The sequence below is a fragment of the Sycon ciliatum genome, chromosome 2 (genome assembly GCF_964019385.1).
Source record: "Sycon ciliatum chromosome 2, ocSycCili1.1, whole genome shotgun sequence".
Lineage (NCBI taxonomy): Eukaryota > Metazoa > Porifera > Calcarea > Leucosolenida > Sycettidae > Sycon > Sycon ciliatum.
Genome location: NC_088644.1, coordinates 13,072,461 through 13,095,557, shown reverse-complemented (window position 1 = coordinate 13,095,557; position 23,097 = coordinate 13,072,461). Strand labels below are relative to the sequence as shown.

The following is a 23,097-nucleotide window of genomic DNA, read 5'->3' as shown; positions in this document are numbered from 1 at the left end:
GTGCACTTAGCACGGAATCCTGGCAACAAACGAGGACGAATATACTTTTGTAAATGTGAAAGTTCATACTTGATACCTTGGACAAAACAGTAACCTAAAGGAGCGTAAGAATATTGGTTTTACAGATACAAGGAAACCATGTCCAATACATAGATGGATACAGTTTGGCTCAAGCCGGTCTGCAGTGCTGGTGTTCTAAAAGAAAATTTCAACAAGTTGGACACCGGGACCAAAAGTAGCTTTCACGTCGGCTTCTTCCTGGAATCCAGAGACAAATACACTCATTTTGATAGACGCATGGAAGCACTGCACAACACAGGCTGTGGTGTGTGGAGGTAATTCTGCCCTAGTACATATACCTTGTACACATGCCCGAATGATCCTTCTCCGAGCATATCACCCGTTGAGATATCATGCTCAGTTGCTATCTTCAACTCGGCAGTGTTCGGTGCCACCTTGGGTGGTACAATGTCCAAGATCAGATTGTCCTGGTCAACCTGAGTAATGAACAGATCATTACAAGACAGCGGGCCAGTGGAGTAGTGGTGGTACATCAGGAAGTAAAAGCACTGGAAACATCTGAGTCTTCAAATCCTACTATGAAGGCAGATCACATTACTTTCAAATTCTTAGTAATCAGTTGTTGAACTACAGTGTAGCATAGCACTACAGCTCAGTGTGCTGAAGCAAGGCACTAGTTGCACCGTGCCTGCACCGCATTGGCCGGACCTTAGCATACAGCATGGCAAACTGGCCACTGCTACAAGGCTGATGGCAGACTCTGCAGTGATACCAGCTGGGCATTGTTTCCTCTCCTTCCCCAGTATTGCTGCTTTGTTTGTAGTATTGAATGGTTCATTGTGAAATCGTTTCACCAAACATAATAAAGCACAACCAAACATAGCGGCACATCCCTTTGTCAGAGAAACTTGTACTGTAGAAGGACCTCACAGTTAGAGTGGAACACTGTCTTGCTGATTCCCCTCTCTTGCAAGCAAGACAAGCAAGAGCAGCAATGAGTAGTAGAGCTGCAAGTCCACCTCCAGCAGAGCCAGCAATCACAGGGAGTGATCTAGTCATGGCAATAGCAAAGTCAACAGAAAATGAATAGAGAATCTGGTCGAAGCTACAGTAGCTGGCACATGCAACACAATACCCGATTTCATGAATATAAAGCCAAGCCAAATGTAAGCAATGAAGATTGTACTCATCTGCCCCACCATTTAAGGGCATTCTTGCCCCTTTTCTTCTTTTAAAGCACAAGGCTGCTTATTCAGTTACATATCTAACATGCACGTTCTCTAATAACAAGTGCACGCATCCAAGAGTAGATATTGAGAAGGGACGTTCAATAACCGGGTGCACTCAGTATCCAGTCTAACACTGAGGGGTGTATTATCCACACAAGTACTAGCGGTTAGCTAAGTGCTGTGTGAGCTCAGGCAGGTGCATACTCTGAGTCTCTCGTTTCACAGATCACGTATCACATGCAGGCTACCCAGTGCAGTATGCAGTGCACCCCCCCCCCCCCTCTGCTAACGACTTATGGCTTATATGCACCAAAGGGGGACCGACCTCGTAGAGGTCACGGACAACAGTACACTGACTAGGATGCACCACTTTGTTTCGTAGGAATGCAGGACTGAATGTTATAGGCACACTGTGATGTTTATTTACCTGAGCTAACTGTAATGGTTACTGAATGGCACATACAAGGAAGAATTCTACTAGTGAAAAAGAAGGACCAAAGGCTTACAAGTTATCCGTTGTTTGTGTCCAACATTAACAAATATAAGCAAAGATACCGGTGAGTCAGTACATGCAACAATTAGCACAAAACTGACTGATCATGAGATAGCGACATACAATGACCTGCACGTTCTGACTCACCGGTATCTTTGCTTAAATTGGTTAATGTTGGACACAAACCACGGATAACTTGTAAATCTTTGGTCCTTCTTTTTTCACTTTAATCCTTGGCTCTCAATCCGAATTCTGCTAGTATTAGTCTCAGGAGAAATCCCATCCTCGGGAGAGGATGCATTTTTTGGTGCGGGCGTATGTTGCCCATGACCTCGTGGAGGTCCCGTCCGTGACCTCGTGGAGGTCCCGTCCGTGACCTCTACGAGGCCGGTCCCCTTTTGGGTGTATTTATTCTGTGTGGCGCTGTGTCCGCGTGGACTGCGTGCGGACTGTGTGCAGATTGCACGCGGACTGCGCAGGTTGCGCCACAGCGAGCATGCGCGTATTGTACGCATTCTTGTTTCTTCTTCTCTGCCTTCTTCCTGAGACTCTCCTTGGTACAAGAACCAATTATCTGCCCTCTATGCGTGGTGTATGTGAGAGTAATCGGAAGGGCATATTGTCGGCAATAAAAACCCCGACCACAATTGGCGCCCAACTAGTGGTACCCTTGTTGATGACCCTGAGATTTTTTTCGTTTTCGCCGGTCCTCCTAATCTTGTCTCCTCACCACGACCTCGCGATGGCTCAGCTTCGCTGCGACTGCTCAACCCTGTCATAGGACCTCCTACTCAGGTGAGCATGCTTTGTCTGCCCTGCGTAATGTAACTAATGTTTTTGTTCCTTGTATTCGATTTGGAATTTTCAAATAATTGTTTCGCGTCGGGTCTCGGCGTAAGTCCGTGGAACCTTGTTCTCTTGTGTTCTCTCGATCGCACCTTGCTCCTGCTTGTACTTTGTAGCACCGTTGTGCGTGCCACTGTGTGTGTGTGTGTGTGTGTGTGTGTGTGTGTGTGTGTGTGTGTGTGTGTGTGTGTGTTGTTGTGCTCTGGCCTCTGGCTGTTCAAGTGCTTGTGTGTGTGTGTGTGTGTGTGTGTGTGTGTGTGTGTGTGTGTGTGTGTGTGCATGTGTGTGTGTGTGTGTGTGTGTGTGTGTGTATGTGTGTGTGTGTGAAAAATAGGGATTCACTGGCCAGAAAAAGTCACTTCAAACAGCTGTGTGGTGGATACCAGGCTAAAAAAATAGCGGTCAATTCATCAGCCTTGCAAGCTGTTGAATGGTGTAATCCCAGCACAAGTTGCTATGTCTAACATAGCTGTTCGCTATCATCGATTCTGCGATGGGCAGGTCTGAGGTCTGAGGTGTGTGTGTGTGTGTGTGTGTGTGTGTGTGTGTGTGTGTGTGTGTGTGTGTGTGTGTGTGTGTGTGTGTGCTGTGCTTTGAAACCAGTGTACATTGTGTACAGTCACCTACCTGTGCCTATATATTTGGCATAGTGCATCCATATGTAATTTGACCCCGCTTCCTATTTCACACCCGGTTCGCGTACGCACATGCACCTCGCATGCACCAGCGGTAACTGTTGCGTGCCTGTGCTGTTTACATGCCTACTCTGTTCCCTGTGTTCTCCACTTCTCCTTCTGTCTTCATCAAGTATAGTTTGTAATTCCTACCGGAGTGTGATGGTCGAGTTGGGCTGAGAGAGTGTGCATGGGCATTTACCCTTAGTGCTGTTGCAGTAACGCAACACTTGGTGTCAGAACTGGTACCCCGAACCCTCGGCACCGGACCCGCTCGCCATGGCGAAATTTCAGCCCCCTGAAAGTTTCGACTTTTCCGCACCTGAGAATTGGCCCCGCTTGAAAAGCCGTTTCTCACGCTTCCAGATTGCTACCAAACTCTCTTCCGAATCTGCAGACGTCCAAATCTCCACTCTCATCTACTCTCTGGGCCCAACTGCGGATGATATCTTCCAGCGTGAGTTGTCCTTCGCCCAAGATTCCGACAAGGACGACTTCGATAAAGTGGTTGATGCTTTCGACAAATACTTTGCACCTGCGGACAATGTTATCCACGAACGGACGCAGTTCGCTCGTCTCCGCCAGCTCCCCGGTGGGTCCGTAGCCACGTTCTCAAGCCGACTCCACTCTGTCGCGGCGAGATGCCGTTTCGACAAGCCGTCAGAACGGATCCGCGATCACCTCGTCGCCCACATGGCTGATTCTGAAGTGAGTAAGGCGATGCAGAAAAAGGACATAGGCTCCCTCACCCTCGCCGATGTTCTCAAGGAAGCCAAGGCAGCTGAGACCCTCGAAATCCAGCTAGCCACTCAGCGCTCCGCAGCCACTCAGCCCTCCGTCGCAGCCGCTGTCATTCGCGGACATCACAAACAATCTCGTGGAACTGGCAGACCGAAGAATGCTCCCGCTGCATCTCGCCAGTCCGCGCCTAGCTACTCGACACGTGGCCCTCCAGCAACCTCTGCTCCGCGCGCTCCCTGCTCTGGCTGTGGCTCATCCAGTGGTCACTCGCGCCGCGAGTGTCCTGCTTGGTCCGTCGAGTGCCGTAAGTGCCAGCGTCGTGGTCACTTTGCCAAAGTGTGTCGTAGCTCTCGTCAAGTGGGCGCGACCGAGATGTCTGACCATCCGGTGAGTGATTCTGCTAGTGCAAGTGCGAGTTGTTTTATGGGTAGTGCTTCATCCGAGTCACAGGAACCCGGTATCTGTGTTTTGAGTTCAGTATCCATTCCTGACTCAACTGAACCCTGGCTTGTTGAGCTCCCCATCAATGGCCAGTCAGTGTTGTTCAAGCTGGACTCTGGCGCAGACTGCACACTCCTGTCACTGCCTTCCTTCTATCGCCTCAGTCCTCAACCTAAGCTCACGCTGATCTCCACTAAGGTCACTGGACCTGACGGCCAACTTCTACCCATACACGGCGCATTTGTTGCTGCCAGCTCCTGGAAGGACCGCAACGTCACTTTCCGTGTTATTGTTGTTGATGGCCCCAGCAACCTCCTGAGCCGCAGTGTGTGCCAGGACCTGAACCTCCTGTCTTGCGATGTATCCGAGGCATCGGCAAGCCCTCCGTCCGCTCCTCCTGTCATTGGTCGCATGTCCGGTCCTGCAGCTACCATCGAGCTGCAAGACAATGCCCAACCATATCACTGCCAGACCGCATGACGAGTTCCCATCCACCTGCAAGCCAAGGTCAAGACCGAACTTGACGGGATGGTCCAGATGGGAGTCATCTCTCCAGTCACTGATCCGACCGACTGGTGCGCGCCCATGGTGCCCGTTCTCAAGAAGAATGGCTCCGTCCGCATCTGCGTGGATCTCAAACGCCTGAACCAGTCCGTGAAGCGTTCACACTTCACTCTGCCGACCATCGAAAACACCCTGGGCAAGCTGTCCGGAGCCAAGGTCTTCTCGTCGCTTGACACGGCGTCTGGGTTCTGGCAAGTGCCACTGGCTGACGACAGTGCGTCACTCACTACCTTCATGACACCGTTTGGCCGGTTTCACTTCAACCGTCTACTCTTTGGTATCACCAGTGCGCCAGAGGTTTTCCAGCGTCGCCTACTGGAAATCGTTGGGCACATTCCCAACGTGGTCGTCTTCATGGATGACATCCTCGTGTTCGGTGCCACTCTAGCTGAGCACGATGCTGCCCTCACTGCTGTCCACGCAGCTCTCGCTTCCGCAGGCGTACTCCTCAACCCCGCCAAGAGTCGCCTCCGTATGAAGTCCCTGACGTTCCTGGGACGATGTCCGCCCAGACCCAGCCAAGGTGTCTGCCATCCAAGCTCTGAAGTCACCGACCAACGTGCCCGAGTTAGCCCGTGCTCTGGGCATGTTCACGTTTCTGTCGAAGTTTGTGCCAGATATGGTCAATGTCAGTGCCCCGCTCCGTGCTCTCCTGAAGGCCGACACCGCCTGGCAGTGGGACACCCAGCAAGAAACTGCCTTCTGTCGCCTCAAGGAATTCGCTACTACTGCTCCCTGCTTGGCACTGTTCTCGCCGGACCAGCCCATCCGTATTAGTGCTGATGCCAGTAGCTACGGACTGGGTGCTGTCCTCCTGCAGCCTGATGGCTCCCACTGGCGCCCTGTTGCCTATGCGTCCCGCTCTCTATCTCCTACTGAGCAGCACTATGCCCAGATTGAGAAAGAGTGTCCCGCCATCGTTTGGGCATGCGAGCATTTCCACCACTACATCTACGGCGGTCCTCAGTTCACCGTCGAGACTGACCACAAGCCTCTCGTGCCCCTCATCAACTCCGCTGATCTCGCCCGCTTTCCTCTGCGATGCCAGAGACTCCTGATGCGGCTGATGAGGTACAACCCAACCGCTATCCACGTGCCCGGCAAATCACTCGTCATTGCCGACACCCTATCCCGTGCTCCGCAAGAGTCCTCGCCTACTAGTGATCTTGCTGATGAAGTGCAGCTACATGTGTCTGCCTTCACATCGCATTGCTCAGCCGACCCGCTCTTGGTCGACGTTCGGAACGCGACCAACGCTGATGCCGACATGTGTCGCCTCCGTGCCCTCATCCTCAACGGGTGGCCAGCCAAGCCCACCTCGGTCCCCGCTAGCCTCCGCCCGTACTTCGCTGTTCGCGATGAGCTCTCAACTGCTGATGGTCTCCTCTTCCGTGGCCAACGTGTCATCATCCCTGCATCCCAGCGCAACGCCGCCCTTGACAGTGCTCACAAGGGTCATCAAGGCGTTGGTAGGTGTCGTGCTCGTGCGCGTGCTGTGATGTGGTGGCCTGGTATGTCTACGGACATTGAGTCGTATGTGATGTCTTGTGCCACCTGTGCCAAGGCCCGTCCTAACCCAGCCGAGCCGCTCATCTCGTTCGAGTTCCCATCTCTTCCATGGTCAAAGATCGCGTGTGATCTGTGTGCAGCCAAAGGATCCACTTACCTAGTTGTCGACTATTTCTCGCGCTCCATCGAAGTCAAACAACTTACCACTACTACGTCTGCCGCTGTGATTGCCTCTCTCCACTCCGTGTTTTCTACCCATGGTATTCCACACACGCTAGTCTCTGACAACGGTCCACAATTTGCTAGTGCCAGCTTCCGTGCATTTGCTGCCGAGCTTGGGTTTGCCCATTGCACGTCAAGTCCTCGCTTCGCCCAAAGCAACGGCGTTCAGACAGTCAAGCAGCTCCTTCTGAAGAACGACGACTTGCCTTCCGCTCTCTTGGCCTACCGGTCTACGCCATTGGCCAACGGTTATTCACCGTCACAGCTGTTGTTTGGCCGCCAAATCTGCTCCCGGCTACCAGGACCCCTCCCTGCTCCAGCCTGGCCCAATTTGACCACCCTTGCCGACAAAGAAACATCTTCCAGGTCTCGGCCGCCTGTCCGAACGCTCCTACACGATCGACCTCACTCCTGGGCCATCTGTCCGCCGAAATCGTCGCCACGTGCGTGCGCTGCCATCCACGTCAGCCAAACGCCCTGATTCCTCCCGCTCACTCTCCTCCATTGAGCCCATGTATGAGGTTGAGTATGGTGTTCCTGATTCTGTGCATGTTGCCCTGCAACCACCAGCTAACTCTACTCTGCCGCCTCTTCTGCCTGTGCCGCAGTCTTCTCGAGTTGCTAAACCTCTGCCACCCGGTCGCAGACCACCATCCAGCCGTGTCCGCCATGCGCCGCAACGCTATGCTGCCAATACCTGAACACAGTAACACTGTTTACTCCATGTGTTCCAGTTGAACTATGACTGTGTACTTTTCAAGTTTTTTTTTCTCTCTATCATTCTGAGTAATGCTCACGTTGGTACCCGCTCCAGAACTGCTATCGTTCCTTTTCCTCTCTCCTTTGCTCCACACTTTCTCGTGTCCCTCCGTTCGCATTTTTTTCGGGGGGAGATGTACAGTCACCTACCTGTGCCTATATATTTGGCATAGTGCATCCATATGTAATTTGACCCCGCTTCCTATTTCACACCCGGTTCGCGTACGCACATGCACCTCGCATGCACCAGCGGTAACTGTTGCGTGCCTGTGCTGTTTACATGCCTACTCTGTTCCCTGTGTTCTCCACTTCTCCTTCTGTCTTCATCAAGTATAGTTTGTAATTCCTACCTGAGTGTGATGGTCGTGTTGGACTGAGAGAGTGTGCATGGGCATTTACCCTTTAGTGCTGTTGCAGTAACGCAACACATTGTAGCGCTCCGGCCTCTGGCTCGGTTCGAGTGGTCATGTGCACTGTGTTTTCACACCTTCACCTGTGCCCAGTACAGTGGGTTGTCCGTTTCTCTTTGTTTTCCGTTCTGTCATGAATGCTCGTCGTGTTGATTGGTCGTCAGCATGGGTAGCTTTGCTCTCGTTTGCTCGTTGTTACTCGTCCTGAGTTGTGCACTGGTGCATGTCGTTGCATTGTCGTCGGACTGTTCCGATCCTGCGTCGATAGATTTGTTTAGAAGTCCCCATCGACTTGCTTGATGTTGTGATGCTCCGTCCTTTCCAGTTTAACCCTTTACGGTGTGTACATGAATCGACCGAATTTGGTCGATGGACATGCATGCACTAAAACATTCGTAACTCGATCAATTCTTGACGAATCTCAAAAACTGAATATGTAGGAAGAAGCCGAAGAGCACAGCTTTTCATTGCAACAATTGACGAAGAGCTGCGATGCCGCATTCCAAAGATATCGCACTCGACATTCCAGCCACGGCAAAAGTCGATTTTTTCTGAGTGACTGGCCTTGAGCTGGGGATTTTCCCTCTCCTGACATGCTGAGTCACCTAGGAATGCTCTGAGCGTGTGGGCAGCATAAAAAGAAACTCAGGCAAACAAATTTGAAATGTTTACGATGAAGGAGTGAGAAATGGCTGGTGAGGAGAAATTCTTCTCGGATACCCAGCGATGGGGAGTGTTTGAAGCACCCTGGCGTTGGATATGTGATCTCAGTAGTGTCCAGTTTGAGCTCAATGTACGCAGCTCGTGGAGAGCTTTCCAGAATGCCCAAGATTGTGAAAATTGGTTGATTAGAACTGTAGTGTCTCAGCTAGAGACGGGGTTCAGTTTATTCTATGATCGATTACATGGAGGCTAGAAGAAGACCAACTACAATTGCAAGTAAATTATGTCAACGGAACAAAAACAAGGAGACACGTGTGTCAATACAAAAAGGCAGACATACTAAAATGATCTGCGCATGGTGTGACGTCAATACGATAATGATGACGTAAGAAATATCCATGAGTGTATCATCAGCACATACACTACATTTCCTCCCCTACATGTATAGTAGGGTTGCAAATACACAAGAGAAAGTCAATGGATAAGCCGAGAGCACAGTAATTCAGTAACCACGCGAGCAACAGATTATCAGAGCATTCAGGAGAATGTTTTACTCTCTCAGGCGAGCTGGCAGAACTCGAGTTCTTGCCGGGTTACGACGGGGCTCAGTTGGAGCCTGTGCCGGTGGCGGCTGGGTCTGCTGCGCTGCAGTAGTTGCTGGTACTGTTGCTTGAACAGGTGGAGGTGTTGGAATAGCAGCGGCTTCAACACTGGGTGGCGGCGGAACACAAGTCGGCGAATGAGCAGCGGGAAAACACAAACTGTAATCAGGCTCTGCCGGTGCTGCGACGGACGGCAAAGGTGCTGCGCTCATTGGTACGAATGACTGCGGAGCGGAAACGACTGACCGGAGCTGTTCCACATGGCGCCTCCAATGCTGGTCTGGGCCAACTTCCACAGTGTAGTGGCGGGAGCCGTGTACCGCTTGCACGGTGCCCTGAATCCACGGGTGTGGTGCGTTGGTGCGGTAGTCACGTACCATGACGGTGTCATCCACAGCAAACATGCGCTCCCGGTTTGCTGACCTCGCATTACTCTGAGCTGCTTGTTTCTTGGCCACAGATGCCTGAACACTGGGCTGGACCAAGGACAACCGAGTGCGTAGCTCATGATGCATTAGCAGAGATGCTGGTGTGGCATTCGTTGTTGCATGTGGTGTGGTGCGATACGACAACAGGAAGCGAGGCAAGAACTAGAGCGGTGCTGTGTCCGAATGGGACTTGAGTGCCTGCTTCATCGTCCGCACGAATCGCTCGGCCAACCCATTAGTCGCTGGGTGGTACGTGCTGAGAAGGTGTGGGGAATGCCGTTGGCTTCAGTGAAACGACGGAACTCATCGGATGTGAACTGCGGGCCATTGTTGTGTAACGCACGCACAACAATTATTCACCATTACTACTCCGCACATGCACACAGCACTCACAACGGCGGACTCTGACAGTAGTGTAAATAAAAGGACTGATACTTGGAAATGAATTAGTTAGGTAAGGATATAGAAAACAACAACTCAATCTTGGGAGAGCTAATCAACAAGGAGAAATAAAACCGGAACTCCACGGAACCGGCGGGGGCGGGGCAAGACGACGTGGACAAGCCCGGCTGACGTGTGCGAGTACGCACGCGGCGCGGTCAATGGGGCTTCGGCCAGCAAGCGTGGGGACGCTAACCTTTGCAGCAAGCGCAGCATGCAAATAAGGTAGAAGGCAAAAGCAATGCGCATGCTCGCAATAATGACGCGTAGCTGATAGGGCATGACGTCAACACAACTCGTGAAAATGCCTACGCAAAAATGTGTTTGAAAAGTAACCGTGAGCTACGATGCAGGAAACAACCTCTGCGATCTGGCAGAAGATGAAACAATTTGAAACTAGACAAATTGACAGTCAGTGTGAGTCAGAGAGGAAAGGAAACATGATAATAGCAAGAGAAGAAAGGAACAGAGCAGGCGCGGAGAATGCAGAGTATGGATAACAGAACAGAACGGTAAGCAAAGTCTCAAAACGAAGAACACGACGTACAAATTCAAAATCTATAACTTGAAGCAATAAATAAACGTGCAGTATGGTATCAAATACTTGTGGAGAGAGAGAGGCGAACTATTCTACTCCACCATTATCACTGACGATCTGGTCAGGCAAACCATGCTGGGCGAACACTTCCCGGAGACGGCGAACGGTGACTGGAGCAGTGGTGCTGTTCATTGGCAGAACTTCCGGCCACTTGCTGTGGGCATCCACCACGATCAGCCACGTGTGCCCTTGGAACGGTCCTGCAAAATCAATGTGGAGGCGTTGCCATGGCTTGGACGGCCACTCCCAGGGATGGAGTGGTGACTTTGGTGGTGCTGCCTGGTGTGCCTGGCAGCCAGCACAGACCTTGCCGGTTGTCTCGATGTCAGCGTCGATGCCTGGCCACCAAACGAAGCTACGGGCCAATGACTTCATACGAACCATGCCTGGATGGCCTGTGTGCAGTTCCTCGAGTACTCGCTTGCGTAGTAGGGGTGGGATGACAACCCGGATTCCCCACATAAGACATCCTTGGTGCAGTCCCAGCTCATTCTTGCGCCTCGCAAATGGCTGCATGTCACCGTCAGTTGGGGAGTGTGACCACCCGTCACGAACACCAGCTAGGACCTTGGCCAAGACTGGATCACGAGCGGTGTGGCGAGCGACTTCCACGGCTGTCACTGGAAGCGGATCAATCTGGGCCATGTTGAATACTTCTGCCCAGTCCAGGCTCTCCTCTTGCGCGTGCGGCAAGGGCAGTCGTGATAAGCCGTCAGCATTTCCATGATCACCTGACTTGCGATACTTGATCTCGTAACTCACACTGGCCAGGAATATGGCATACCGCTGTAGACGCGCTGTCGTCAGAGCTGGCAATCCTTTGCTTGGACTGAACATGGCTGTCAGAGGCTCGTGGTCTGTCAGCAGCACAAACGATCGTCCGAACAGATACGTGTGAAACTTACGGACCCCCCTCCCCCCAGACGATAGATAAGGCCTCCTTATCTATTTGGGCATACCACTTCTCGGTCTCGGTAAGCGAACGTGACGCGAAGGCAATCGGCCGTTCCGTACCGTCCGGCAGAACATGCGAGAGCACGGCTCCCAGACCGTAGGGTGATGCGTCAGTTGCCAACTGTACCGGCAGGTCGGAATCAAAATGCATGAGTACCTGATCCGAGGCGATAGCTGCCTTGATGGTCTTGAATGCTGCTGCACAGTCAGCTGTCCAATGCCAGGACTGACCCTTTCGGAGCAGGCGGTTGAGAGGGTGCAGAGTCGTGGAGCAGTCTTTCAAGAAGCGCTGGTAGTAGCATACCATACCCAGAAAGCTGCGCAGCTGGGACACGTTCTGTGGTGCCGGGGCCTCATTGATCGCCTTGATCTTGTCATCAGTCTTGCGCAAACCGTGGCGACTGACAATGTGACCACAGTACTCCACTGCATCTGCGAAGAATGTGCACTTCGCTGGATTGACTCTCAGGCCATGGTCGGAGAGACGACCCAAGATGCTCTCCACATTGTCCAAATGTTCATCGTCGTCGCGACCGGTGACGATAATGTCATCTAGCAGGCAGGCCTGACGTGGAACGCCATGCAGGGTGCGGTCGATGGCCTGCTGCCACAGCGCTGGTGCGGAAGCCACACCAAATCCGAGACGGTTGAGCTGATACAAGCCCTTGTGCGTTGTCAGTGTGAGAAGTGGCTTTGATTCCTCCTCCATTTCCATCTGGAGGTACGCTTGTTTCAGATCGATCTTGGTGAAGCATTGTCCTCCAGCCAGAGTGGCGAACACATCTTCTACACGTGGAAGAGGGTGTTGATCCACCTTCAGTTGCGGGTTCAATGTGGCCTTGAAATCGCCACAGAGACGCACTGAGCCATTAGGCTTGATAACTGGCACAATTGGGGTTGCCTACTCGCTCCACTGGACCTTGCTAACAATACCAAGGTTCTCTAACCTGTCCAGTTCGGCTTCCACCTTAGGCCGCATGGCGTAGGGCAGTGGGCGAGCCTTGAGGAACCGTGGACGTGCACCATCTTTGAGCTGTAGGCGAGCCTTGGCGTCCTTCAGCTTGCCAAAGTCGTGACTGAAAACGTCGGAGAATTTCTCCTTCAGCTGCTCTAGGCGCTTACCGGCTGGTCCGGTGGGCAGCGAGCTAGAGGACGCAGTTACACTGGGGGGCTCCTCGGTCTCGACCTGGAACAAACGATGCCAGTCAAGAGCAATATGGGCCGCAGATCTCGGCCACATAGTGGAGGACCCGATGTGTCCACTACATGAATCGGCAACTCTGCCGACTGGTGGTTGTACTCCACGAGCGCCGCAAACGTTCCGCAAGGCCGTACAGGTTCTCCAGTGTATGTTCGCAACTTCAACTTACTCTGGGTAAGTGGCGAGGTACTGGACAGCAACTTCTTATAGATGTGAGTGGGGATAATAGACACTGCAGCTCCTGTGTCAATCTGCATGCGTATGGACTGGCCATTGACAGTTGCATCGATCCACAGGGCTTTCCGTACACTGGATGTCGGTGACTTATCCTCAGCTGCTGCTGGTGCTTGCAAGACATCGGCCGTCAAAATTGCAAGCGTGTCGAAGTCATCATCAAAGTCGAAATCATCATCATCTGAGACAGGTAAGTATGGCACGCACCGCGGCCACTCGGACTTCCTTTCGCAGCATACTTCGACTTTCCTGCGAAACACTGTTTACAAACCTTACGAAGGTGACCCGTTTTCCTGCAGTGTCGACACTCATAGGACTTGTATGGGCACTCACTTGGGTGGTGTGCTTCTGATCCGCAGCGGAAAAAGAACGATTGGTGCACACTGGATTGACTTTGACTTTGCTTGCCAGCAGATGCACGACGATGTTGTGGCTTTTCCACAACATGTACCCCAGCAGCGGGTACACTTCCTGCGAGCTCCGAGGCATCGCGCGTTGCCACTTCCAGACTACTGGCCTTCTCTATCGCAGTTTTCAGGGTGAGATTTTTTTCCGCCAGCAGTACTTTACAAAGAGCTTGGCTCCGTATTCCGCACACGAAACGATCACGCAATGTAGTGTCCAAGACATCGCCAAACTCACAGTATCTGGCCAACCGTCGCAACTCTGCAAGGTAAGCGTGCACAGACTCCCCCTGGCGTTGCTCTCTTTTGTGGAAACGGTATCGTTCCGCGATCACAAGAGGCTTGGGCGCGAAATGTTCGGCCAGGGCATCTGACAAATCCTTGAGCGTCTTGTCTTTTGGTTTGTTTGGGCTGACCAGGTCAGCCAACAGCTTGTATGTCGTTCCTCTGATCAGCGTCAGGAAAGTTGTTACTTGTTTGTTTTCCGCAACGCTGTTTGCCTCAAAATATTGTTCCACGCAATCATAATAGGTAGACCAATCTGTCGTACCTGCAGCAAACGGCTCGATGGCTCCTATGGCCACGGCCATCTTCGTCGCCAATTGTAGTGTCTCAGCTGGAGACGGGGTTCGGTTTATTCTATGATTGATTACATGGAGACTAGAAGAAGACCAACTACAATTGCAAGTAAATTATGTCAACGGAACAAGAACAAGGAGACGCGTGTGTCAATACAAAAAGGCAGACATACTAAAATGACCTGCACATGGTGTGACGTCAATACGATAATGATGACGTAAGAAATATCCATGAGTGTATCATCAGCACATACACTACAAGAACCAAAGATATTCTCAGAATGAGGTGAGAAATTTCGCATTTGGAACTGCCTGGGAATTTTGGTCAGAAGGAAAAGGGTTAAAGTACTCTTTTTTCTCCTTTTGCATGTATTTACATTTCGTGTCGAGCGTTATAGTGCTCCGCCGGGCTGCCCCACCGATCATGTGGAATGGCTGTCGCCCAGTGGTGTGACATGCTGCTGAGACTCTCGTTGACGGTCCGGGTAGCAATCTTTCTGTGAGCGTGTTGTTTTGTCTTTGTGTTTCGGCGAGTGGGTCTCTCCAGTTCACCTGGGTGAGCGTTTGATCATGGTGAACCACGGCCTACCTGATGGGCTGGAGGAATCCCACGCTTATTTGCATCGGTTCGCCTTGCATGTGTTCGGTTTCCGTGTGTTGCTGGTTGGCACTTGTGCGTCCCAGTAGGTGCTGACGTATTTTTGGTTTGGTTTTGGTTTTGCGAGCGGATGGACTATATGTGAGCCAGGGACTATAGAAACCGCCCTACGACGTTTGATATCAAAATCAAGTTATGACGTTTCAAAGTCACGCGACTCAAAGTTACGCGAAGCGCAGAACTCGTCACTTTTGTTTTGACAAGACTCAAGAGCTGTCCTCTTGTTAGGTGCTCGGGGAAGGATTCCGAGCTCGAGCGATTGTCGAGTAACTCACGAGGCTCCACTTACTGTAATTGATTATGGCTACAACATCTAGTAGACGACGCACCTCGATTCTGTGTGGAGTCGACTAGTCCCTGATGCGAAGGCGCTTGAATCGGACGACGAGAATTTTTACGGATTCAGCGCTGGCACCCGCGAGTCGTCCGCGAGCGATTTCGACACCGATGCTGACAGCGACGGCGATGATATGCCACCTAAGAAGAAGACGTATGGAGTCACAGCAAGCTCGAGTGCTGCTAGTGTTGTGTCGAAAACGCCAAGCCCCGACAGCTCGGAAATTTCAAACGCGGAGAGTGACACCAACTACTCGGAATCGGATGACGAACCAGATACCCCCGCACCTGAGCCACCGACGACGGAGCAGGTGAAGCGTGGTCTCCTCGGACATACGCGATGGGATTGAGAGAGGCTGTGGATGCAAGTCGAAGGATCATTGGAAAGTCATCCCAGAGCAGCAGCTCGAGGACTACATATTTGAAGTCTCTAAACTGCGAGAATCGAAAAAGCGCTTCAACAGTTCAAGCAGTTTGTTCTGGGCGCACTGACTGGAAGCATGCGAAAGTCGATGACTGGCGGTGGTGATCGACCTTTCTATTTCCGCTATCATGTACGTGGTTACGAGTTGTGCAAAGACGTGTTCATGGCAGTTCATGCTGTTGGAAGTCATGTAATGAAGCGCCTTCAAAAAAGGCAAACAAAGGAGTCGTTCAACTGGCACAACATGGCTTGACTGGGAGAACACCAGAGCACTAGGCCATTTCAGCAGACATAGAGCAGGATGTAGTGCAGTTTATTTAGTCATAATTATGCTAACATGTACGGTCTACCTCAACCGGCAGCGGAGCGAGGTCGTGCTGAGGACCCTCCAGTATACTTACCAGCATCCGAGCACAAGAAGTCTGCATACATCTACACCAAGACCGTCACACAGTATTCGCCTGTTCATTACAGGTCATTTTGCCACATTTGGAGGAGACAGGCAGCACACATCAAAGTGATGAAGCCAAGGACAGACGTATGCGCACTGTGTGACAATCTGCGGTACAAAATTCGTGTCGCCCGTACAGAGGAAGAGACGGAATGTAGTGTCCAGGCCCTGTGTTCGCACACATCGCTAGCACAAGAGGAGCGGCAGTACTACCGAGATTTAGTGGACGGCGCGCAGGCGTCACTGGATGAAGCTGAGGGCATAGTTCACTATACATTTGAACTGCCTAACTAGCAAGAATGAAGATATACAAAGAACATTAGCATTCCGCGCACGCAGACGGCATGCAGGCAGGCATACATCATTAGCATTCCGCGCACACAGACGGCATGCAGACAGGCATACACCACACGAATAAGGCTAGGTTGTGTTGGGTAAGTACTGGTGACGAGGAACTGGTTGGTCTTTGCCGCAAGGTAGGCACGAGCCCGTGAGGCTGCGAGTGCCGCAGAAAGGCAGAAGCCCGGAGGCTGTGATTGCCGCAGGAAGGCAGAAGCCCGGAGGCTGTGATTGCCGCAATGGAAAGGCAGGACCATAAGGCCATAATGCCGCAATAGAAAGGCAGACCAGTTATGAGTGACTCGCCACCAGGTTTATTGTACTTGAAGTAGGAATGATGCAATGTAGTATTAATGGTTAGTGGTGGGATGGTGGGTCAGCAAAAGACAAAGGCAGCAGGATGCAAGTCGGGCATGAGCCAAAGCAGAGAAGACTCAAAACTGAGAATGGCAAGGAGATGTGCCACGTTGCGGACTCGGACCCGATCAAAACTGAATTAATTATTGTGATGGCGTACGCATAAATTAATGTGATGCACAGCAGGCGGTCTTGCCGGTCGCGGCAAGGCGCGCTAAACAAGTGCCGCGGCCAGAACCGTAGAGGGCGCTGTAGCGCAGCAGATACGTAGTTGCGAGATGTGCGCCTACGCTAAACTGAATTCATTACATGAATACATCATTAGCATTCCGCGCACGCAGACGGCATGCAGGCAGGCATACATCATTAGCATTCCGCGCACACAGACGGCATGCAGACAGGCATACACCACACGAATAAGGCTAGGTTGTGTTGGGTAAGTACTGGTGACGAGGAACTGGTTGGTCTTTGCCGCAAGGTAGGCACGAGCCCGTGAGGCTGCGAGTGCCGCAGAAAGGCAGAAGCCCGGAGGCTGTGATTGCCGCAGGAAGGCAGAAGCCCGGAGGCTGTGATTGCCGCAATGGAAAGGCAGGACCATAAGGCCATAATGCCGCAATAGAAAGGCAGACCAGTTATGAGTGACTCGCCATACCGCCAGTACATACCCATACACAACAGTATTGCAGTGCAGCATAGCATAGTTCATTATGAGGGAATTGTGTGAATTGAGAAACATCGGTGTCAGGGAGATGATCTTACTGAGGATAGTTTGCTGGCCAGCGTTCGGGCCGATGACGGTGGTGTCCGGATGTAGCGTAGGCATGCATCACTGCGCCACCGTCCCGCGGAGCGGATCTGGTGGTCGGGGACGCCAGCAAGGGCAGCAGTGGTAGCGGCCCCGATACGGAAGCTGTGGCCTGCATAGTCCTGCCAGTTTGCCACGCCGCTGGTGCTAAGCAGCGTGCGTACGTGGGCTGTAAAAGTGCTGCGGTTGAGGCGTTGCCCGTTGGCCAGGATGAACACAGCACTGCCTGGACGAGCAGAGGCGGTTGCAGTGAGGTAGGTGAGCATGGCTCTCACAGCGCAGTATGGCGGCACCGCTGGCCCGATCAGCACCGTCGTACCTTCCCCGGACGGGTCTGTCTTCGAGCGTGGTAGGTGCACATGGAGCATCCCTGACTCGAATGTCAAACAGCCGCGCGTGGTAGGTGCTTCTAGCAGTTCACCGCATCTGAAGAAACCAAAGAACACGGCAAGCATAGCGGCATGCAGGCAGCGCTTGTCGTGAGGGCACATGGTTGGAGCAGCTAGGCAGGTGTCAACCAGACTGCAGAGAATAGGAAACGTGATTGGCAGCCTGGGGCGGACAGCGGCTACTCCATGGCAACGGCAAATACCGCGTACCACTCGCTTGAGGAAGTGCGCGCCCTCGGTCGGGTCGACATAACCGAGCTCCAGGTGCAGGTTCTTGATAGCACTGAGGTAAACCTTAATAGTCACTGGTCTGACCGACTGGGTTAGGGAGGCAGCAAAACTACTCAGCATTAGGTCTGAAGCGGGAAACGGGGACCATCTTTGAAGTTGGCAGAACTTGAGATACTTAGATTCGCCGGCGGAATACGTTCGTCTGGTGTTGTCGGATAGAGCGTGAGCAGCATATCGTGCTGCTAATTCGTCCGCGGCAGTTAGAATGACTGGAACAGGTCGGCTGTCGCCCGAGCTCCCGGAACCGCCTCGCGAAACGCCTGCATGTTAAAACGAGACAGAGCATCAGCGGCTTTGTTAGTGCATCCTGGAATATGCTTTGCTGACAGAATGAAGCCAAAGTTAGCGCACATGAAGAACAGCCGTCGTATCAGGTCCATGACTGGGGGGGAGCGGCTACAACCATTGGACAGGCATGCTACTACGGCTTCGTTATCGCAGTACACGAGTATGCGGAGCTTGCGCCATTCAAGGCCCCAGGAGGAGCAAGCTGCGGCAATGGCGAACATCTCCTTCCACTCGATGGAGTAGTCGGCTTGTTCCGGCAACCACTGTCCCTGGATCCAGCGATGGCCATAACATGCGCCCCAGCCGATCGAACCGCTGGCATCAGTAAACAATTGGATGTCGGGAGACGGGGTCCAATTTGGCATATGAAAGAAGGACTTTCCGTTCCATTGCGAGAGGAGGCGTTGCCACCACTTCAGGTCTTCCAGGGCCTCGACTGAGAGTTTGATCTTATAGTGTGGCTGACTGTAGCGGTGACAAATATCCCAGAGTCGGCGCATGAATGTCCGACCAGGTATAATTACCCGAGCTGCGAAGGAGAGTTTTCCCAATAGTGAGTCGAGTTCGCGTTGGGTCATGTCGCCACGGTTGACATACTGGTCGAGCAAGGTGCGGAGATCTTGCAACTTGGTGTCTGGTAGCCGGGCCTCCAGTCTGCCACAGTCCAGCTCGATGCCCAGGAACGACAGCACTTGAGCTGGACCTTCCACTTTGTCAGGTGCCAAGGGGACTTGGACATAGTTAAAACAGCGAAGCAGGATTGAAGCACGTTGGTTCGCCACCAGCTCCGATGGAGAAATGCAAAGGAAATCATCTAGATAATGGAGCAGGTCAGTAATAGAAAACTCATAGCGAGCAATCCATTCAAGGCAGTCGGCAATAGAGTTAAAAATGGCAGGGCTGGAGCGTAAGCCAAAGGGGAGCACAGTGTCGAAATAATATTGGTTTTGCCAGTGAATACCTAGCAGAGGCCAGTCTTCCTGCCGCACAGGTACAATGCGGAAAGCACTCCGAATGTCAAGTTTGAAAAGATAAGCAGAACGACCGTACTGCATAATGGCATCGATCGCGTGATCAATAGTGATGTAATGCAAGCTGAAATCTTCACGTGAAATTCCATCGTTAACACTTTGACCCTCTGGGCTAGAGAGATGGTGGATTAAACGGAAGCGGCCGTTCTTTTTCGGAACGCAGCCAACACCGGAGCAATGAAAAAAAGGAAAAAGCGAGGAGGAAAAAGGACCTAGCAGTTCAAAGCGGGAGCAACATTCTTGCAGGTATTTGGTAATAAAATCGGGATGCATCCTCGCAGAAGGTAAGTTAGGGGAGAACATGCTGCTTTGGCGTGGGCCATTGAAGCCGATGTCAAAACCATACGTAAGGCCATGAAGTACATATTTAACAAAAGCTTGATCGGGGTGTGCACGCAGTAAGGAACGGAGGCGATTAACGTGAATAGGTGTGCGGCAAGTGTGAAAGAATGTAGGGTGTGTCCGGAGAATGCTACTATCGAGATGCAGTTCATTAAGCTTTGTTCTGCCGCTGGTTGCCAGTGGAGAAGCGACGCGGGCAGGAGGGGCGGGCATGTGCGCCCTCACATTGGGAGCAGACGTGGGCAAATTTACAGTCGGTGTTGGAGCATCGACCTTGCTGGAAATTCCGGCAGATCTCTTTGCCAGACTTGGTGTAGGCAGACCGTGGTGCAAACTGCTGGTTTGGTACTCGGGAGGCACGAAAAGGGCACTGGCTACCCGATGGAGGGTGAGTGATCCGGCATGTGCTACACTGCGGGCGTGAGCGGCCTGTCATTTTCAGTTGCCAGAGATTGCCGTCAATGGCGTCCCAACGCTTACTGGGGTCAAGAGAGATTGCCAGACGGAACTCCCGGTCATATTCGAGCCAGGCCTCCGGATAGTATGAGGAGTTGGCCGATACAATGGTGGCCTGATATGCCATCAGTTCGGAGAAACGGCTGGGTGCGTGCGAGCATAGTACGAACATATATCTGGACCAGGCTTCTAGCCATGTAACCAGGTCGTGAACATGCCTACGAACTTTCTCGACATGCCCGCCAGAGCTGGGATCCAGCAGCTCAACAGTCCTGGACCCACTGAAATTCAACTGAATCGTGTCACGCTTTGGTGCCCCAAGAGCTTCCGGTAACAGTGTATTCAAATCAACACACTCACCTCGCAAAATCCTCTCTCTCACGTGAGACGGCACGTTCAGTGGATGAGATAGAGAGCCAGCACCCGGACCAGTTGGCGCAGCATTTCCGGTGGGTCCGGCCATGGCGGGGGAAGGCTGCGAGGATCCGATGGTGGCAAGCAGTGGGGAGACCGTTTCTGCCAGGGCGGCGGTGACGGCTTTCTGGACTTCGTCAGATATAAATTGCTTGAATTGTCCGCCGTCGAGTGGTGAGGCAGCGTTACTCGGCAGCTCGGGGTCCGCAGCCGAAGAAACAGGTGGGTCGGGAACAGGGCTAGGTGCTGCGCGACGGGTTCTCTTCCTGGTGCCCGACATGACTAGGCAATGACAGTTCGGTCAGCAAAAGACAAAGGCAGCAGGATGCAAGTCGGGCATGAGCCAAAGCAGAGAAGACTCAAAACTGAGAATGGCAAGGAGATGTGCCACGTTGCGGACTCGGACCCGATCAAAACTGAATTAATTATTGTGATGGCGTACGCATAAATTAATGTGATGCACAGCAGGCGGTCTTGCCGGTCGCGGCAAGGCGCGCTAAACAAGTGCCGCGGCCAGAACCGTAGAGGGCGCTGTAGCGCAGCAGATACGTAGTTGCGAGATGTGCGCCTACGCTAAACTGAATTCATTACATGAATACATCATTACATACTGTGTACATAAATTTGCTCTATATTGCTCAATTGATATGCCACTATTAAATAGGTGGTTAGGCACATTTTACCATCGCAGATCAACTTGAAATTTTGTTTGAGCACATTACCATACCATACCAACATTTTGAGAGAAAAAAAATTTTTTCGCCAAAAAAGTGCCATAGGGTGGTTTCTGTAGTCCCTGGCTCATGTTTTCCCGTGTTAACAACAACAACAAAAACAACAAAAACAACAACAACAACAACAACAACAACAACAACAACAACAACAACAACAACAACAACAACAACAACAACAACAACAACAACAACAACAACAACAACAACAACAACAACAACAACAACAACAACAACAGCAACAGCAACAGCAACAACAACAACAACAACAACAACAACAACAACAACAACAACAACAACAACAACAACAACAACAACAACAACAACAACAACAACAACAACAACAACAACAACAACAACAACAACATACGTCATTCTATATGGCATCACTTTCGATATCAAACGTTATCCAAAGGGTCAGCGATTCTAATGAAGATCCTAGTGAGATATTTGATTCCCAGAACTTGAGGCAAAGGTAGCGGCATGTGCGCTGGGAAAAAGATTAACTGCACCATGCACTACTCAGTACCTGTAAACTTACGAGGGTTTCTGCTCCTGTGCATTGTCTGGCTCCTCGTTGGATGCTCCCACGCACTCCCCTGTTTCTTCATCGGCTCGATACGATGCACCACACTCTTGCACACAGTTCCCCTCCTCGGCAAAGAATTTGCACAGCCCTGCGCAACTAAGCACACTGTTGCCACTGGCTATGCAGGAACTGGCGCACTGCTCGTGACAGGGTAGGCATACGCCATCCGTGTTGTTATACATACCGGTGTCACATTCATCAACACATTGGCGTAGCAGACCAACAGTTTTGGAGAAAGTCTTCTGTGGGCAACTGGCCAAGCACAGTCTTTTGCCACCATCCTGAATTTGGAAAGCTGTTTTACAAGCCGTGCAGTCCATTGCGGAGGAGCCATTGCATCCACCGGAACACTGCATATTGCAGCTAAGACATTCATGTTGAGAAATGTAATCTTGAGCGGCATCACAGCTCTGGACGCATTGTCTCAGTTTGGATCCTGACACCGTCCTGAAGTTGTTTTTACACAAAGTGCACTCGGTAGCCGCTGGGCCGTGACATCCCCCGGTACACTGAGTATTGCAATAGCGACACTCCTGCAGGCCACACGAAGTTGGAAGACAAGGAGAAATCTGCAAAATATAACTAAATCCAGCTGCAGGGTGCTTAGTTAGCACAATGGATTCTTCTATCAGTGCAACAGAAGGACACATGGGCCGATTCGAACCCTGAAATCCTGTCTTTCTAGGCCAGTGCCCTATAGGGCTGCAAGGGATCGCATAAACCAGGCCCGCCGGAACCAGTCAGGTTGGTCGGGTTATTACCGGACCAGCTTTTTGGCCATCAGCACATGTTTCCTACTGGGGCGGTCATGTGTACCCACTTTATCATACACATAGACAGTATAAAAAGGCCATGACACTACCGGACCAATCAAAAACTGCTTCAGGCGGGCCAGTGTAAACTGTAGGGGAAGTGGAAGACTGGGTGGAACAGGATGTCAGTTCCATTACATGATGTGTAAAAAAGCACTGACCGGGATCAATGAAAGTTCTTCCTTATCTGTGAATGAGAATACTTGACATGAAGAGCTGGAATGCAAAACCCCAATAAATCCATTTCATCACTTTTTGGATAATATCCAAACATGGATTCATTTTACTTGTGGTTTGTATCTAAATACGTATTTCATTTCCAGTTTTGAAATGGTTCTGGTCATAGTTTGCATATGTTTGGCTGGTGGTGCA

At 51.6% G+C, this 23,097-nt stretch overlaps 1 protein-coding gene across 1 annotated transcript in view; it reads right to left on the bottom strand.

The window, feature by feature from the left end:
- LOC135810383 (melanoma receptor tyrosine-protein kinase-like) overlaps window positions 1–23,097 on the bottom strand; it is a 76,799-nt gene that overhangs the window by 7,856 nt on the left and 45,846 nt on the right. Inside the window, exons 12-14 of the mRNA XM_065323876.1 lie at window positions 21,866–22,446; window positions 952–1,072; window positions 360–497 (exon numbers count right to left, since the gene is read on the bottom strand). Of these exons, the coding sequence (XP_065179948.1) occupies window positions 360–497; window positions 952–1,072; window positions 21,866–22,446 (840 nt within the window). The remainder of the gene's footprint in view (window positions 1–359; window positions 498–951; window positions 1,073–21,865; window positions 22,447–23,097) is intronic.